At 52.5% G+C, this 17049-nt stretch overlaps 1 protein-coding gene across 1 annotated transcript; it reads left to right on the forward strand.

The window, feature by feature from the left end:
- Window positions 1-196: 196 nt before the first annotated feature.
- On the forward strand, window positions 197-11312 carry PNLIPRP1 (pancreatic lipase related protein 1). The gene is made up of 13 exons (XM_036439169.2): window positions 197-284; window positions 404-452; window positions 966-1120; window positions 1600-1725; window positions 4009-4143; window positions 5848-5956; window positions 6496-6615; window positions 6716-6835; window positions 8281-8399; window positions 9326-9455; window positions 9704-9812; window positions 10405-10572; window positions 11195-11312. Exons 2-13 carry the CDS (start codon window positions 404-406, stop codon window positions 11256-11258), a joined length of 1404 nt encoding a protein of 467 aa, XP_036295062.1. The 5' UTR covers window positions 197-284; the 3' UTR covers window positions 11259-11312.
- The last annotated feature ends 5737 nt before the right edge of the window (window positions 11313-17049 follow it).

Below are 17049 nucleotides of genomic sequence, written 5' to 3' on the forward strand. Positions count from 1 at the left end.
GCTTAGCTCACTAGCACACGCACAGGGTCAGAGGTACAAAGTTGGGGAGTTTGGAGCCCCTTTGAATCAAGCGTCCTTTCCTCTCCCCAGGCTGTGGGAAGATCGGACCACAGTTATTAACCTCGTTCTGTGTATTTGTGCAGATTAAGCTATTGCGTGCACACAGCGTGTTTTATCATCACCTGCTATTTCCTTGAGACAGCGTCCAGACGATAAAGCTGCCGTATAAAAGCCGGCCCGGGCACTGGACCCAGAGAAAGAGAGAGCCTGGACCATCTGACAGGGTAAGTCCCCTTTGCCATTCTCCCACGATCTGTGAAGCACAGGCCGAGCGAATAGCCTGGCACCCCTGAGTCTGCCCATTGCCCTGGCACCACCTGGTAACGTCGGATATGTTTTGCAGATGGTGAGCATCTGGGCAATTGCGCTCTTTCTGCTGGGAGCAGCCCACGGTGAGAAAAACACGCCTGCCCCCGGGGAGAACTGGAGCCCAGCGCCTCAGCTCTAGCCAGAGAAACTGAGGCAGCTGGGGACAACTTCAGACCCAGAAAGAGGCGGGTGGGGCTGGCACTGCCTGGGAGTGAGGCCAGTGTGAGGGGGACCCGCTTTGCAGCCTCTCCCCAGATTCCTGCCTACATGCCTGGGATGCCCTCGGCCAGACTTTTTCTAGGGAAAGCATTAGACATCTGCCCGAATTAACAAACGGACTTACCAGTGCCCATCCCCACATTGGTTAGATAAATATATTTGAAGAGCTGAGATGGGGCACAGACCTTTGACTCAGTGGGACTGGTCCCGGACCAGAAGGTGGCACTGGGGGCAAAAAAACACGGGTAGGGTAGAGGTGGGTGTCTGCACGGTCCTCAGACTGTCCCCAGGCAGGGGACTGACCAGGCCGAGCAGCAGTGACACCCCAGATCCCAAGTCCAGAGTTAACCCTTGAGCCAGCCACCCTTTCTCCACAGGAAAAGAGATCTGCTATGGCCAGCTCGGCTGCTTTTCCGACTCTGAGCCCTGGGGTGGGACTGTCATCAGGCCCCTGAAAGTCCTTCCCTGGAGCCCCGAGAAGATCGGCACCCGCTTCCTGCTCTACACCAACGAGAACCCGGACACCTTCCAGGTGCGGCCGCTGTCATTCTACATCATTGTAGCTGGGGGAGGGGCTGTGCCCACCCCGCACACCAGGAGTTTCTTTCCTCTGTACCCACCTCCTCTGTACCCACCTCCTCCAAAACACCGCCCCACCCCAGCCCTCAGCTGCACTCTCAGGCCTCGACAGAGTAGGTCTTCAGTAAAGTTGGCTTGAATGAATGAATGGTCACATTCCCCAGAACCCCTAGCTGGTTATAGGATTCAGGTTTGGGCGAAGAGCTCACCAAAGAACACTGTGAAAGGTATGACCTTGAGCCACCATGCAGACCCAGCGGAGGCAGTGAGTCCTGGCATGGGAAGGTAGGGCAGGAAAAGGGAGGCCGGGGGGGGCTTCATGGAGGAGGGGGCCTTTGTCCTACGTTTTGGAAGGCTCTAGCATCGGGACACAGGACCTGGTCCTGAGTGGTTGGGCGGCCGACACATGCAATCCCTCTGCATTTGTCACAGACTCTCCTTACCTCCGATCCATCCACGATTGAGGCATCGAACTTCCAGACAGACAGGAAGACCCGGTTCATCATCCACGGCTTCATAGACAAGGGCGACGAGAGCTGGGTGCTGAAGATGTGCAAGGTAGGCCCGGCTCCCGGCCCCGTGGCCCGCTCTGCCAGCTGTGGCCACTGCGTCCCATCACCACCCCTGCATCCCTTTAAGCCAGTGTTTTTCAACCTTATTTGGGCAAAGGCACACTTGTTTCACGAGGCACACCACCATTAGAAAATGTTAAAAAATTTAACTCTGTGCCTATATTGACTATATATAAAGTAATTCTCTTGAATAGGAATCAAATAAACACAAAGAAAGTATTTTATAATTACTTTATTATGAAATATTAAGTAAACAAAATAGTGAAAAATTATAAAATTCTTGTCTTGTCTGCACCTACGGCACACCAGGCAACATCTCGCGGCACACTAGTGTGCCGCGGAACAGCGGTTGAAAAACGCTGCTTTAAGCAGTCACAGTAAATGAGCTCGAAAGCCAATTCAGCTCCTCTTTACGAAAGTAAAACTTCCTTTCCCACTGGACGGCATCCAGAGCCCGAAATCATGACATCTGCTATGCGGACAGATGCGTCCATGCTTCTGGCTAAACCACGGTTAAGTGCTGTCCGCTGCCATGTCCAGTGAGGGCACGTGGACTTCCTGTCAGAAAGGAATTCTGTTCTTTTTGTTCAGGTCTTTCCCCCATCCCTGAGAGGCAGGCACATGTTGCTAGGGCCATTTCTGTGAGAATGAAGAACTGAGATTGGCCGGTTACTAAAAAGGCAGCACAGTAACTGCCCAGGTTGTATATAACATAGCACCTGATGGTCGGAAGGACAGGCAACAGGCAAACACACTCATGTGCACATGCATACACATGCAAACACAGACACACGGGGACATATGTGCACAGGCACACACACGGAGTATGCTATTCTCCCTTCTTTTTGTGTGTACACGGTTCGGTCTGCCTTCCTGCACGCCATTAGTAACTCTGATCCATAACGCCACCAGGAAGTTACAAACCAGAAAATTGAAGGCATTCTGTGTTTGCCCTGGGCTTTCCAGGCATTTAACTCTCTCACCATGAATAAGCACTTTCGTGTACACGCTGTACGATATAGCGGATGCCCCAGTTCTCCAGAGTTCCTGAGGATTGCTTTAAAATAAAAGTCCTGCCGAATAGCCTCCTGCATCCCTGTGTGTGTGATCGCACAGATTCAGATCATAGATGTGAAAAGATTCAGAGTGGATTTTACATTTGTACGGCCGTTTCTTTTTCTTTCCTTTTTTAATATATTTTTATTGATTTCAGAGAGGAAGGGAGAGGAAGAGAGAGAGAGAAACATCGGTGATGTGAGAAATTCATTGAGGGGATAGAGCCTAAAACTCAGGCACTGCGCTCTTGACCAGAATCCAACCTGGGACCCTTCAGTCCATAGGCTGACGCTCTATCCACTGAGCCAAACCAGCCAGGGCTCTCTTCTTCTTTTAATCTTTATTGTTGAAAGTATGACATATGCTCCCTTTTCCCTCCCTATTGACCTATTCCAACCCAGTCCTGCCCTCCGCCCCAAGCCTTCACCACCCCATTGTCTGTGTCCATGGGTTATGCATCTATGCATGCAAGTTCTTTGGTTGATCTCTTCCCACCTACCCACCCTTCCCTGCCTTCCCTCTGAGGTCTGGCATCTGTTTCATGCTTCCTGTCTCTGTAGGACCAGTTCAAATTCCAGCTGGCCATGCGCACCGCCTGGAGGGACTTCTAACCTTAGATCATCAGTTCCTTTAACCTCCAGGAAGTTTTCCTTTCAGCATTCTTCTCCCTCTTTACAATCAGAGCAGTTCTATTTCTCAAATATGCCAGCATGTGCTCTCTCCATGAACTTCTATGCTTTCCTGACCCGAAAACCAGCATTGCTTCCCTCTACCGTCCAACTAAGTCAGTGCCCAGCAGGCTGGGCTGAAGGCAAGCCAGGTGATTGGCAGCAGCATTGCTCAAAGGGCCCCTCAAGGTCAGACCCACAAGGACAATTAGACACTGGCCCCCAGAGATTGCCCTTGAGGCCTTCCCTTTTCAAAATGGGGCTCCTTTAGGGATGGCATTGTTCCTCCACCTAAGCAACCTTATTGAATTTCGGGGGGAGAAAACCAGAGCGGCCAGCTTTCCTACCAGCTGAAGAGAGAACCTGTTTGCATTCACCGGGGGTGACTCCTAACGGACAACAGGTTTCCCTACGTCTCGTTGATCCCAGTGCCCACCTGGCCAGGACAGGGCACGGCCAGTGGTAGCTGCTAGCCACGGTCCCTGAGCCCTGGCTGGGTGTGGCTTCACGGCTGGAGCGCGGTAACGCCCGTTGTCTCCCACCAGAACATGTTCGAGGTGGAGGAGGTGAACTGCATCTGCGTGGACTGGAAGAAGGGCTCGCAGACCACCTACTCGCAGGCCGTCAGCAACGTGCGTGTGGTGGGCGCCCAGGTGGCCCAGATGCTAGACGTGCTCAAGGTGCGTGGAGGGGCCGGTGGGCCGCCCGGGAGGCAGGGGCCCCTGGCCTCACTTGAGTCAAGATGCCGCTGGCATTATAGATTTAAAGAAGAACAAGAAAGAATTTCTGATTCTCCTACCATCTTATTTTGAAAACTCTGAAAGTCGCCTTAGTGGATTTTCTGAGAGGGTGGGAAAGCGCTAAGAGCTCACTCTGGGGGCTTTGTAAAATGTATATATTTTTATTGATTTTAGAGAGAAAGGAACAAGGAGAGAGAGACAGAAACATCAGTGATGTGAGAGAATCATTGATCAGCTGCCTTCTGGGGACTGAGCCTGCAACCGGCATGTGCCCTTGATCAGAATCGAACCTGGGACCCTTCAGTCTGAAGGCAAACACTCTATCCACTGAGCCACACCGGCTAGGGCCACACTGGGGGCTTTTATAATGCCTTTGATTAACAGACAAGAAAAGCCAAGGCCCAGAAAGCTTAGCTGGTTTGCCCCCCAAAATCATAGAGCAGGTGAATATGAGCTATCTCTGGGCCCCCAAGCATCTAGCTCCAGGGGTCCCACCATTACCAAGTGGGCTCTGTTTGGGGGGAACAGCTTGTCTGGGGAGAGCCAGTGGAGCCAAAGGACTGTGTACACGTTAGCAGGTACCACTCCACTGGCCCGTTGTTGGGGGTTCTGTTGATGGCGGGAAACCCCTTCTGCACAATCAGTTCAGCTGTGTCTTCCTTTTCCCTAATGCTTTGTCTCAGTCACTAATGCTCAGTGACTCTTTTGTCTACCACAGCGGTCGGCAAACTGAGGCTCGAGAGCCACATGTGGCTCTTTGGCCCCTTGCGTGTGGCTCTTCCACAAAATACCACGTGTGGGCGCGCACATACAGTGCGATTGAAACTTCATGGCCCATGTGCAGAAGTCGGTTTTCGGCTCTCAAAAGAAATTTCAATCGTTGTGCTGTTGATATTTGGCTCTGATGACTAATGAGTTTGCCGACCACTGGTCTACCACATGAAGGCCCCAGCAGCTTCTGTGTTACAGTTCAAGGGTCCATGAAAGAACCAACTGGTCCTAACTACCCCGCAGCAATCCAAACCTGGGTGATTGCACTAGAGGCACTGGAGACCAATAAACAAGTATATTTGGGTGAACATCAGTAAGACCAGCATGAGCCAACTCTTCATTCCTCTGTGTTATGTTTGTTCATCCACTATTTGGGGGTGCGGTGTCAGGAGCTGTGCTAGGAGGAGGAGAGGATGGATGAGGGCCCAGGCCCTGGAGGAGCTTATAGTGGAGGCTTGGCAATAGGATGTGGTCAGGTTCTGGTGCAGAGAGTCCTGGGCTGTATGGGAGCAGGTGGGTGGGTGTGTGGGGCTGTTCCAGATGGGGCAGGAGTGGGGCTGATGTGAGCTTTGGGGACGAGAACTGGGCAAGTAGCTGGGGAGATGGACAACCCCAGGAAGAGGATTCTGAACGTGGCCCAGGGATCAGAGACCATGACATATTTGAGGACCTGAAAGTTCCCCAAAGGGTTTTCTAGAGAAGAGTCTAGAAGGATACGTGTTGAGTCAGGAAAGCTCTGAGCTTGGACTTGATGCTAAAGGGGAGAGGGAGCCACGGAAGGCTTCAGCAGAGGAATAACAAACAATATCAGGTTTACACGACCCAAACACCACTGCACAGAAATGTCCTCAAAATGCCATCTTCCCTCTGCAGACAAACTACGGCTATTCCCTCTCCCAAGTTCAGCTCATCGGCCACAGCCTGGGAGCCCACGTGGCCGGAGAGGCAGGGAGCAGGACGCCAGGCCTGGGCAGGATCACTGGTAAGCTCCAAGCGGTGGGGCCCTGAGTTTTGTCCCCAGTAATCCCACGACATAGTGCAGGACTGCAGCCCAACTCAGCAATGGCCCCAAGGAGACTATGCCCTTGGCCAAGCAGGGAGCTTACACCGAGCACTTCAGGAGTCCCCCCCGGAAACAGGGGGTGGTGGCTTCATTCCTCTGTTTCTCTCTGCTACTTCCGCCTCTGTCCTTGTCCCTTCTCTCTAAAATCAGGTCTCCTGGTGATGTGAGTTCCTCAGTAGGATGGGCACCCAGGAAAAGACAGAGTTAGGCTGGTATGAACGTGGGCTGGTATAATTCAGAAAGGTCCATATTCTTCATCTGCCCTTCCCTATCCATGACGCTGGAGCCTTCCTGCCATGAGCAATTGAGACTCTGTGTCCAAGGGGCCATGGCACTGGACACTTCCCGGTTGTGGCACCTCTTTGGTTAGACGACGTGTGGCCTGAGCAACTATACATCTCAGTCCCATGGCCACCACACCGAGGCCTGTTGCCTGCAGCACGGACCGTCTCTCTTAGGGTTGGATCCGGTAGAAGCAAGCTTCCAGGGCACTCCTGAAGAGGTCCGACTTGATGCCTCCGACGCTGCCTTTGTGGACGTGATCCACACTGATGCAGCTCCTCTGATCCCCTCCATGGGTGAGGCCATTGATGCCCCAGCCCTGCGCATGTGCATTTGGCTTTTACCCAGAAGAGCCTTGCCCTGGAGGAAAGCTCGTTGCTGTTCCCAACATTTCAGGTTTTGGAACAAGTCAACTGATAGGTCACCTTGACTTCTTCCCCAACGGAGGAGAAGACATGCCGGGGTGCAAGAAGAATGTCTTGTCACAGATTGTGGACCTGGATGGCATCTGGTCAGGTAAAGCCAGCCTGGGGCGCCACCTTCCTGGGGCGAGCAGTGCCTTTCCCATAAGCAGATCTTAATAAATGAAACACCCTGCTCTTTACAAATATACACCCCTCTCTTCTAGACCTTATTTCTGAAAACTATAGCTGTATATCACTTGTTATATCTAAGCTCTACTGATTTTGTACTTCCTTAAAACATTGTTGTATGCAAGCAACAAAGAATGACCAAACTGTTGCTTAAAGCTCTAACTCCAACAACAAATTGGTAGATACACATAGCAAAGTAAGGAAAAACGATAGAAGGTAACATCCTGACACAAAGAGAATGTGTCTGCCGATTTCTCCCTTGAGAGTCAGGGGTATGCTTCAAGCTTATGCAAGTGGTGTCGTTTCAGTGTCCATGGCAAAACCATTTGCACAGTGAGAGCCACCATTCCTCGGTGTTGAGTCAAGAATGAGAAGCAATCACATCTTAGGAAGGTTAGCGCAAAGACTGGGCTATTCGAGGTGGTTAGTCTCTATCATTGATCAAGTGCACTAGGATAAAGGGCATTTTTCAGATGCAGCTCTGACTCTGTACCTAATAATGTTAAAAGTACGATGGATAGGCAAATTTTCAGCCAGAGGCATCATTTGGCATCATGTAGGTCAAAACCCTTAGTGATCTGACCAGATCTAAGGAATAAAGGTTTTTATTGAACTCAATCAAATTGGCTTGGCCAGTATGGACACTATCTAAGCAAATATTAAGGATACGACTTGTAGGTTTGTCTTTGGTAGCTTTGTGAGGGTTGGTATGACTAGGGCAGCCTAAACACTCCATCAGTGATGGCCAAGCAAGTTCAGCCCAGACCTGGAAGGTAGGAATCGGTCCCTTGGCTGGAGTTATGGAAGCAGGAGGATAGTAAGGAGTGAGATCCTGGGAGAGGGAGAGGGATGCTCATAGACAGCCACCTAAAGCTACTCAACCCTCCTTTCCATGTGCATGAAAGTGTTGTCACCCTGGTTTTAGCAGGTCTAGGAGGTCAACGTCACATCTGGTTGTGTCTTCAAGGACCTCCAGCTCGGTGCCTTGGACACAGGATGGCAGAGGGTGGAGGCGTGGACTCACGAACCACGTGGGCTTGGGTTTAATTCCCAGCTCAGCCATTTACAAACTGTACACTGAAGTCTGAGCATGTACTCTATAGACCTTTCTGCAGTTAGGGATGGGATGGTATCCACCTCCTGGGAAGGGTGAGGAGGACATGGACAATCCATGTGATGTTCTCAGTACCATTGCCCAGCACTCAGAAAGCACCCACTATGTGCTAACTGCATGAATGTGGCTGGATTTGGAACTTCCTTGCATTTCTGAAAATACAGTCCCACCTTGGAACCATCCCACCTGGAGAGGCAGAGAGGTTGTTACAGTTCCCTGACCCCCGGTGAGGACTTCTTCTTTTGTTTCCCCAGGAACCAAGGACTTTGTGGCTTGCAATCACCTCAGAAGCTACAAGTATTACACAGACAGCATCCTCAATCCTGATGGGTTCACTGCGTACCCCTGCGCTACCTACAAGGCCTTTAAGTCTGTGAGTTATTGCCCCACACCGAGTCCCACTGTGGGACTGTTGTCCAGCTGGGTTTGGAATCTGTGGTACCTGCTCTCCTGGTTCTGACCCTCCTCTCCTAGATTTGACTGGCCCATCAGAGTTCCTGGTCCTAAGGGGCAGAGGGATGCAAAGCTTTAGGCAGGCGGTGGCTAGCACTCTAGATGAGTCACGTGGGTGAGTGAGGAAGACTCTGAAAAATCAGAGAAAAGAGCAGTCCATTCGAAGACGCAAAAAGGCTTCCTGCAGGAGGCAATGTCTGACTCTGGCTAGTAAAATCACATTTCGAAGGGAGAGAAGGAGTGTCCGTGTCTGGCCAGGGCAGAGCAAGAATAGAAGAATGCACAAGAGGTGAATTCACATGAGGTGCGAAGTGGTGGTGGGAGGAAAGACGGAGGCTAGGGTTCAATGCCAGGCTGGGACTTAGTGTGTATGCAACTAGCATTGAAGGGAGCGATGGAGGGAATGGCCTTCTGGAGCCTGCCTGCTCTGGCTCAGCAGAGCCAGTGGGAGCTGTCTCTTCCCACCGCCACATTCGGCCACCGTCAGAATATTTACACCAGGGCAATTAGCAGCCACTGCAATGGGGATTAGTTGGGGTTTGGTTTGGTTTTATCCCACAGTTGGCTGTTAATCACTCACCAGCACATCACTCCCTGGAAGGTATAATGGATCTAACACGGGGCCCACTATTTTCTAAAGATGGGCATCCTTCTTTTCTAAAGCTCCCCAAGCAGTTCTAATGTAATGTTCACCGGGTGTGGGAAGGTAATTTTGAGATCATCTCTTCCAGTTTCCTTCTGCTTACAAATGAAGAAGCTCACACTGTGGGAGGATTGTTCCCCTGGACGTAGGGATCTTAAAAAGACAAATTCACTCCTTACAGCCTGAGTGTCTCTTCTCATTAGAACAAGTGCTTTCCTTGCCCAGACGAGGGGTGCCCGCAGATGGGCCACTATGCTGACAGATTCGCTGACAAGGTCACCCCGGAGCACCACAAATTCTTCCTGAACACGGGCGATTCCAGCAATTTTGCCCGTAAGTTGCACCTCAACTCTCCCTCCCAGGGAAAGAAAGCTTCGTTCTGTTCTAAGCGAAGGGCAGATCTGAAGGGAGACATTACTAAATACGTATTTCCCGTCAGGACCTACTTTGAGTTGCAAGATTAACACGTAGAATCTCTTACACTTGGATGCCTCCATCATGTCAGGGACAGAGACAGGATCTGAGATGTGGGTCAAGTATTTTGTGCATGAATAACCCGGACTCTTCCATCCCCCGTGCAGGCTGGAGATATGGGGTTTCCGTCACCATGTCTGGGAGAATGGTCACTGGTGAGGTCAAAGTCGCTCTGTTTGGAGAAAAGGGTAACACTCGCCAATATGACATCTTCAGGTAAATTTCCTCTCTTAGCACCCTATCTCATCGGATGACGTACAGGGCCTTCAGATCCATCGCTCAAATGCTCATCCTCTCTTTATCTGTCATGGAATTTAAATTCTTCCCTTTATGAACTGAACTTCATTTCAGAATCCCACTAACAACTTTTTCCCCTTTATTATAAATCCAGGCATTTCATTCTTTCTCATGCAATAGATCATGTTTCTAAAACACAAATCTAATTATTACTCCAAATATCATGCTTTCTACTTTGTTTAATAGCATGTGCTTACGTTAAACCAAGTGGGTAACTTGTCACTATATAAATAATTCTTCCAGAAAAAAAAGAAAAGAAAAAAAAAAAAAAAACATGTGAAGGAATTATATAATTTTCTATAAGAAAGCTTTGACGAGAAATTGACCTGAGTTTGAGTAACCAACATTTAAATAATGGTTTGATTTCTGGCTTTTCCATGTCTCCAACCTTTATTTGGGAATCAATTTGGAAAAATACTCCCATTAATTTAGAGTAGGAAAGAGCAGCATGGCCTTATTTGGTCCCTGGGAGTTGGTTCTGTGAAGAAAACGCTCCTATTTCTCTTTCAAGGGGGGTCCTCAAACCAGGCTCCACCCATTCCAATGAGTTTGACGCAGACCTGGACGTGGGAACAATCCAGAAGGTCAAGTTCCTTTGGAATAACCATGTGGTGAACCCCACCCTCCCCAAAGTGGGTGCATCCAAGATCACCGTGCAAAAGGGAGACGAGAAGACTGTGTATGTATCTTGGCCGGCTTGTGCCAATGGGTGTTTGCAGAGATTCCTGTCTGTAGGGACAACTCAGCCCAGAAAGTCGGGTAATGGAAGGCAAGGTCAAGAGAAGTCTGACATGGGACTCTACCAAGGGGATATGGCTGATGGCATCAGATATTTGCTTCTTGGTTCTTCCCTGTGTTAACGGAGAGTCTTCTGTGCCACGGTTCCCTCTCCTGTGATGTAAGACTCATGAGGACCCCACTAAGAATCATTGCCTACAGCCAGTAAGAGACCAATGTACCGTAGCTACTAGACTGGTCAGTCAGGTCCCCAGAGTGGCTTAGCTGGGGTGAGCCCAGCGGGAAACCAGTGTTAGTGCAGGACCTGCAAGTGCTTGTGGAGAAGAGGGGACAGAGGACCCAGAGACCAGGGCCACTTCTGAGTAATGGCTGGCCTGGCCCAGAGCCCAGCGGCCTGTCACTGGCAGCCCAGAAGGCAACCCCTTCCCCAGCGATTGGCTCAGGCTGTCACCCTAATGCTTCCCTCCTTGCTTTGGAATTGCCAATCAGCAAATCCCTTTGCTGAACAATCCAATCACCACGTAAGCAAGCCCAGCACTTAAAGAGGTTCCTTTTCTCCGCAGGTACAACTTCTGCAGCAAAGACATTGTGAGGGAAGACGTCCTGCTCACTCTCACGCCCTGTTAGACGCCAGGCACAATGAGTCGCTGTGTCAACATCAATAAAATCCAATGATGCATCCACCTCCGCACAGTCTGTCTCTGGTGTCAGCTCCTCCTGCACGGACATTTGGGAACTGAACATCTTAAAACTCCCAAATGTCCTGAGCATTTTCATCCTTTGGGTTTCTTGCGGTTGATTCTTTCCCCCCAGCTTCCTTGGTCCTTGTGGCCACGGTTCCCGCCTCACCTGAAAGGTGGGTACTTGAGCCTCAGCAAAGCCTTTCACCAGACAGGCGAGGAAACTGAGGCTCAGCTTGGGGGTCTTGCTGTTCAAGCACACAGGCTGAATCAGAGTCCCCTCGGGACTGAGGGCCGGGCCTCTAACTCCAACTCCATATCTTCTCCCTGACTCTGCCATCACCTTGAGGGATCATGGAAGGCATGCTGTAACATGGAAGGACCATGCTGTAACATGGAAAGAACATGCCATAACCAAGAAAGGACCATGCTATAACATGAAAAGGCATGCTGTGACATGGGAAGGACCATGCTATGACGTGGCCTTCGTGGTGGTAAATTCTATGGTGATGGGACCAGTTGGTGGCCCGGCTCTTGGTGAGGTATAGGGCTCCGGCACATTTGCAGAGCACAGAGAAGCTTCCAGGCCCCTGTCCCTGGGCCAGCTGCCTTAGAGCCCTCTCTGCCTGCCTGGCAAGTGCCTCCCCTGGGCAGCTCAGCACCGAGGACGAAAGGCTTCTAAGAGGAGAGAGACTTCCTGTCACTCTATGGTCCCAAACCACCAAGGAGCCCTCAGCAGCTCAGACCTCCCTGTGGGCCCCCCTACACGGGTGTTCTCCTGGGAGGGGGATTCTTTAAGGTGGCCCGGCCTGTCCCGTGGTCACCCCTCCCCAGAGAGTCTCCCATCTTGGCCACCAGGCCTCCCATCCCACACGGCGGTTCCATCGGATGTTGTGAAGAATAAAGGAACGATGGTAGTAAGGGCCTCACAGAGCAGGGCACGAGGCAAGTGTTCAGTGAAAGCGGTAATGGTGAGGGTGGGCTCGGGGGGCACTGGGCAGGAGCCCCTTGCTCACAGTTCTGCCCAGCACTGGCCCTGAACGACACCCTGGACAAAGCAGCACCATCCTGGCAAAAGCGCTCCATCAGCAGAGTGCTACCAGCCACCAGCTCTGGGCTGGCTCTGGAGGGCGAGGAGAGCAGAGCCTTCCATCCAGGCCTCTTCCAGGCGAGCACAGTGGGAGGGATGCCCAAAGCAAGGACGTCCCAGGACAGGGTGGCCCAGAGCGGGGAGGAGCCAGGCGGGGAAGGCTCGGCACCATCCTGGGTCTAAGCCAAAGCTTGTAAGAAGACTGCAGGCTGGGAGGCCAGCCAGGAGGAGGAGGAGGCCGCCCCTGCGGTATCCAGGCAAGAGGAGAGAGGACCGTGAGGACAGAGAGGAAACCGGAGGCATAATGGAGGGTGCGGGACTGGTTGGCCACAGGTGAGGGCCTGTCTCACCTCCTCCCCGGCTCACAGACATGGCCGGTGACTTGGGGAGAACAATGTTTAAACAGGCCCCCCAAGGCTGTGGGCTACAGACTAGGCACTCAGTGAAAGCACTGCCCTGAGCCGTGGATGACCTGGGGTGACCGGGGTGACCTGGATCTTGGCTGCAGGCCCAGTGGCAGCCATGTGCTCCGGGCAGGGAGCCAGCGGATGGAGGCTGAGCTGGGATTGAAGCAGCAACCTGGTATGCGCTCTGACCGGAAATCAAACCAGTGGCCTTTCGGTGCATGGGACGACACTCAACCAACTGAGCCACCCGGCCAGGGCTGGGCACAGGCCTTCGTAAAGGGCCTTCGGGTGATTCCCACGTGGAGCCGGCTGGGATACAGTATTCCGTGATATGCAAACAGGAGCTCCACTCCCAGGGCTAAAGGCCTACTCATCTCTGGGAAATTATTAATTTTGTGTTTTGATGACAATCCACATTGTCACCCAGGAAACAGACAGAGCTCTCTCTCTCCTGCAGTCCTCTGCCACAGACTCTTGTTGCCGGGGTCGCTGTGCAGTGAAGTGAGGCTCATGAGAGGGTCCCCGGGGATGAGAACTTGTAGCCAGGGCAGCCTCCACGTGTGCCCTGAGGCCCAGGCCCGGGAAACCTGGGGAGCGGCATCTGGGACTGACACTGGGCGCCATGCCCACGTCCCGGGCATTGAGAGCAGAGAGTGGGCGCTGGGACCGCGAGGAGCACACGTGGAGAAGAGGGAGGATGGTGGAGGACTGAGCCTGGCGGGTGGGAGGCAGGCCTGGAGGGAGACCCCGGGGACAGGATCCTCGGGGCAGATGGAGAGGCAGCCGCCTCCCTGACAGAGGAACCGCATGGGGCAGGTGCTCAGAAGAGGGAAAAGCACATTCACTCCAGAAGAGCGAGTCCTTCTTCCATGGATGGGACTGTACAGTGTGTGTATGTGTACGTGTGTGTGTGGGGGGGGGGGTAATGATGAAGCTGGCAGGGGCCACGTGGCGGCCTAGTGAGTCACCTCAGGCTGTCGTAATGAAGTGCCACCAACTGGATGACTCAGACAAGGACTGGGTGACTCAAACAATAAAACGCTTTCTCTCACAGTTCCAGCCTGGGCTCCGCAGGCCTGGCTCCGGGCAGACCTCTGGGAAGGGCTGCCATGCCTCCCCTCCAGGGGCTGCCCAAGCTTGGCCCCGCCTCACCAGCTCCTTCCTTCACGTCCACACTGTGTTCTCCCTGCGTGCCTGTCACTGTGGCCAAATTTCCCCTTTTGTAAGGACACCAGCCAGCCGGATCCGACTCCTCTTTCCCTATCTCCACACAGGGTCCTCCTCTCAGATCCTGGGGGTTAGGACTCCCAACATATCCTTTGGGGGACCAAAATCCAACCCCTAACAGTGACCAACTTGGTGTGCCTGGTTTAGGAGCTTGGATGCCACCTAAATTTTACCAGGTACCCCACGGTCTTCTCTTTAGAAAAGACCCAATGACAAAGCCCGGGGCAGGCCCTCCTCCGTGCTGCCTTCGTTTTGGCTGCACATTGATTTGTAGGCCCTCGGTGTCTGTGCCCCATGGGCCATCGGCCGCATGAGGACAGGGAGGGAGGATGCTCTGCTCACTGTTGTAAGAACATCCCTCAAGGCGGGAAGCGTGCTCCGCACGTTGTAGCCACATAAAAAGGGACATAAGTGCCTGGCCGGTGCAGCTCAGTGGTTGAGCTCATCCCATGCACCAGGAGGTCACAGGTTCGATTCTCAGTCAGGACATATGCCTGGGATTGTGGGCTCGATTCCCAGTAGGGGGTGTGCAGGAGGCAGCTGATCGATGTTCTCTGTCTCTACATATCTCTCTCCCCCTTCCCCTTGCCTCCTCTCTCCCTCTCTCCCTCTCTCTCTCTCTCTCTCTCTCTCTCCCTCTCTCTCTCTCTCCCTCTCTCTGAAATCAATAAAAACATATTTAAAAAAAAACAACAAACAGACCTGCATGCATGAATAAACACGTAAGGTATGCCTCTGAGGGCATAGGGAGCACACAGGATTAAGCTGGGAGGAAGCTGCAGGGAGGATGACCTACAGGAGAGGACCTAGAGAGAGGTGATGGCAGCCTGGCCAGGGCAAGGCGAGGACAAGGCCATAGGACTGGAGGGCACACATCAAAGAGGTGCCGAAGCAGAGGAATGAACAAACTTTCAAAAGGCCCAGGTGCAGGGGGAGGCCCCAAGCTACCCCCGTGCCCCAGGCAGCTGCTATGCCGGCTGGCAGGGCTCCCCCAGGCCCTGACCCTGCCGCCACCGCCAACAGGTGGCAGTGAGTGACTTTTCCCACAGGTGCTGGCCTTCCCCTTCTTCCCAGGGCACACAGCTGGCGGGATCTCAGGACCTCAGGTCCCCTGAAAGGAGACGGGAGCTGAGCTGGCCCTGCCATGGCAGGCAAATGGGAGTCAGCCCGGGGGCCCCCTGGCCTGCTTTAGGCCACCCTGCCAGAGAGACCGGGGGGGAGGGGAGAGGGGGGCGCGCGCAGCTTGATACAGGGACAATGTTCCTAAATCAATGGTCTAGATTCTACCCATTTCACAGGTCATCCACTGACACCTACAAAAGGAGAGGGCAGCAGCACAGGAGGAGGTGGAGCCCTACAACCAATGGCTGCTCTTCCAATTGCCCTTAAAGGAAGCCCTTTACCCTCTCAGGACCTTGGTGGTCTTGGCTGTAAAATGGGACTGAACAGGAGCTCTATTTCTTGAGCATTGACAGCTCTAACTGCTCCGCTTTGACCACTGCCATCTCCTCCAAGGACACCGCTTGACCTAGGCCACCCGACTGCTTTCCGACGCTCAGCCCTCAGACCCTGTCCTCAGGGTTACGCTCCCCAGATGTGTTTGCTCAGCTTCTTCTCATTACCTTGGGTTTTGTCACCTCCTGGGTGATATCTTATCCTAGTGAAGGGGGGTTCGGATGGTGAGCTCCCTTGGTGACTGTTGCTTGAATAGAAAAGGAAGGTCTTTTCTCTCAGTTTCAGTTTCCAAAATTTCTTGTAGGAGCCCAGATTTGAAAAGGACCTTCAGCCTAAACCAGTTTGGCTCAGTGGATAGAGCGTCAGTCTGCGGACTGAAAGGTCCCAGGTTTGATTCCGGTCAGGGGCATGTACCTTGGTTGCGGGCACATCCCCAGTAGGGGGTGTGCAGGAGGCAGCTGGTCAATGTTTCTCTCTCATTGATGTTTCTGGCTCTCTATCTCTCTCCCTTCCTCTCTGTAAAATATCAATAAAATATATATATTTAAAAAAAAAAAAAAAAAAAGGAAGAAGAAGAAAGAAAAAAGAAAAGGACCTTCAAAGTAGATCCTCTAATCAACCTTCACCTGATCCTTGGCTTCTGTCCACCTCTGCTCAAATCGTAATGTTACCCAGGCGAGAAGGGGAGCAAACCCCACTGAGAAACTCCTGATTTCCAATGACTCTGACCTTTCGAAAGTTTTTCCTTACAGTGAGCAAATCTGTCTTGATGAGTCCCTGGAGGACAAGGTGACCACCATCTGCCCTCGGCACGTAGAACAGGGCCCAGTGACCTGGATATAGCAAGGGTTGAACTAACACCCTCTCCTTTCTCTCCAGCTCTGCCCTCTGGTGGTGGCTGTTGACCAGATGAAATGCCAGGTGAGCAGTTCCCTGATTCCTGGACTAACCAGGAGGGCATGGTGAGGGGACCCATTGATTATCTGAAGATAATATACTAAACCTTTGGCAAAAACTACACCCAAACCACAGAATAGGTTGGCTGCTACCAGTGTAGGTTGCAAAACCAGGAACTCAAGAACAACACAATTCTGAGCCCTTCCCCAGTGCGGACAGAAATCCTCATTGTGGAGTCAGGAAAGGAAGGAACCCAAAGCCTAGCTCGTCCCCCTACGTGGACCCCAGGCCTCTGAACCACATCCTCCCTCACGGGAGAGTCCAGTGGCCAGCTGCCCCTGTGAGGAGCCCCAGTCGCAACGAGATGGCCTCCTCCAAGGGCTTATCTGAGGGACCAGTTACAGAGGGGGGCAGGGCTCAGCAGCAGCTGGGAGCTCTCACATCCTGGTAGCCTGAAGCCTGAAGGGAGGGAGCTGTCATAAGAACATGGAAGGTGCTGGGTCCATGAGAGGGAGCTGCAGTCCTCAGAAGGGAAGTGCAATGTTGCCCAACCTTACCTCCTCCCCTCTGATCTGATCCCCCTGAGGCGCCTCCCATTGGCTGAACCCAACCAGAGGGCCAAGGGCAAGGCCAAGGGAGGCCACAGAAGCATCCTCCCGGCC

The sequence above is a fragment of the Pipistrellus kuhlii genome, unplaced genomic scaffold (genome assembly GCF_014108245.1).
Source record: "Pipistrellus kuhlii isolate mPipKuh1 unplaced genomic scaffold, mPipKuh1.p scaffold_m20_p_15, whole genome shotgun sequence".
Lineage (NCBI taxonomy): Eukaryota > Metazoa > Chordata > Mammalia > Chiroptera > Vespertilionidae > Pipistrellus > Pipistrellus kuhlii.

What these genes read in the sequence shown, in the direction of transcription:
- PNLIPRP1 (XM_036439169.2), top strand. Translation starts at nt 404, where the DNA reads ATGGTGAGCATCTGGGCAATTGCGCTCTTTCTGCTGGGAGCAGCCCAC. An exon ending in CCTACAAGGCCTTTAAGTCT is followed by an intron (nt 8,400 to 9,325) that starts GTGAGTTATTGC and finishes TCTTCTCATTAG; the next exon opens with AACAAGTGCTTTCCTTGCCC. An exon ending in AAGGGAGACGAGAAGACTGT is followed by an intron (nt 10,573 to 11,194) that starts GTATGTATCTTG and finishes TTTTCTCCGCAG; the next exon opens with GTACAACTTCTGCAGCAAAG.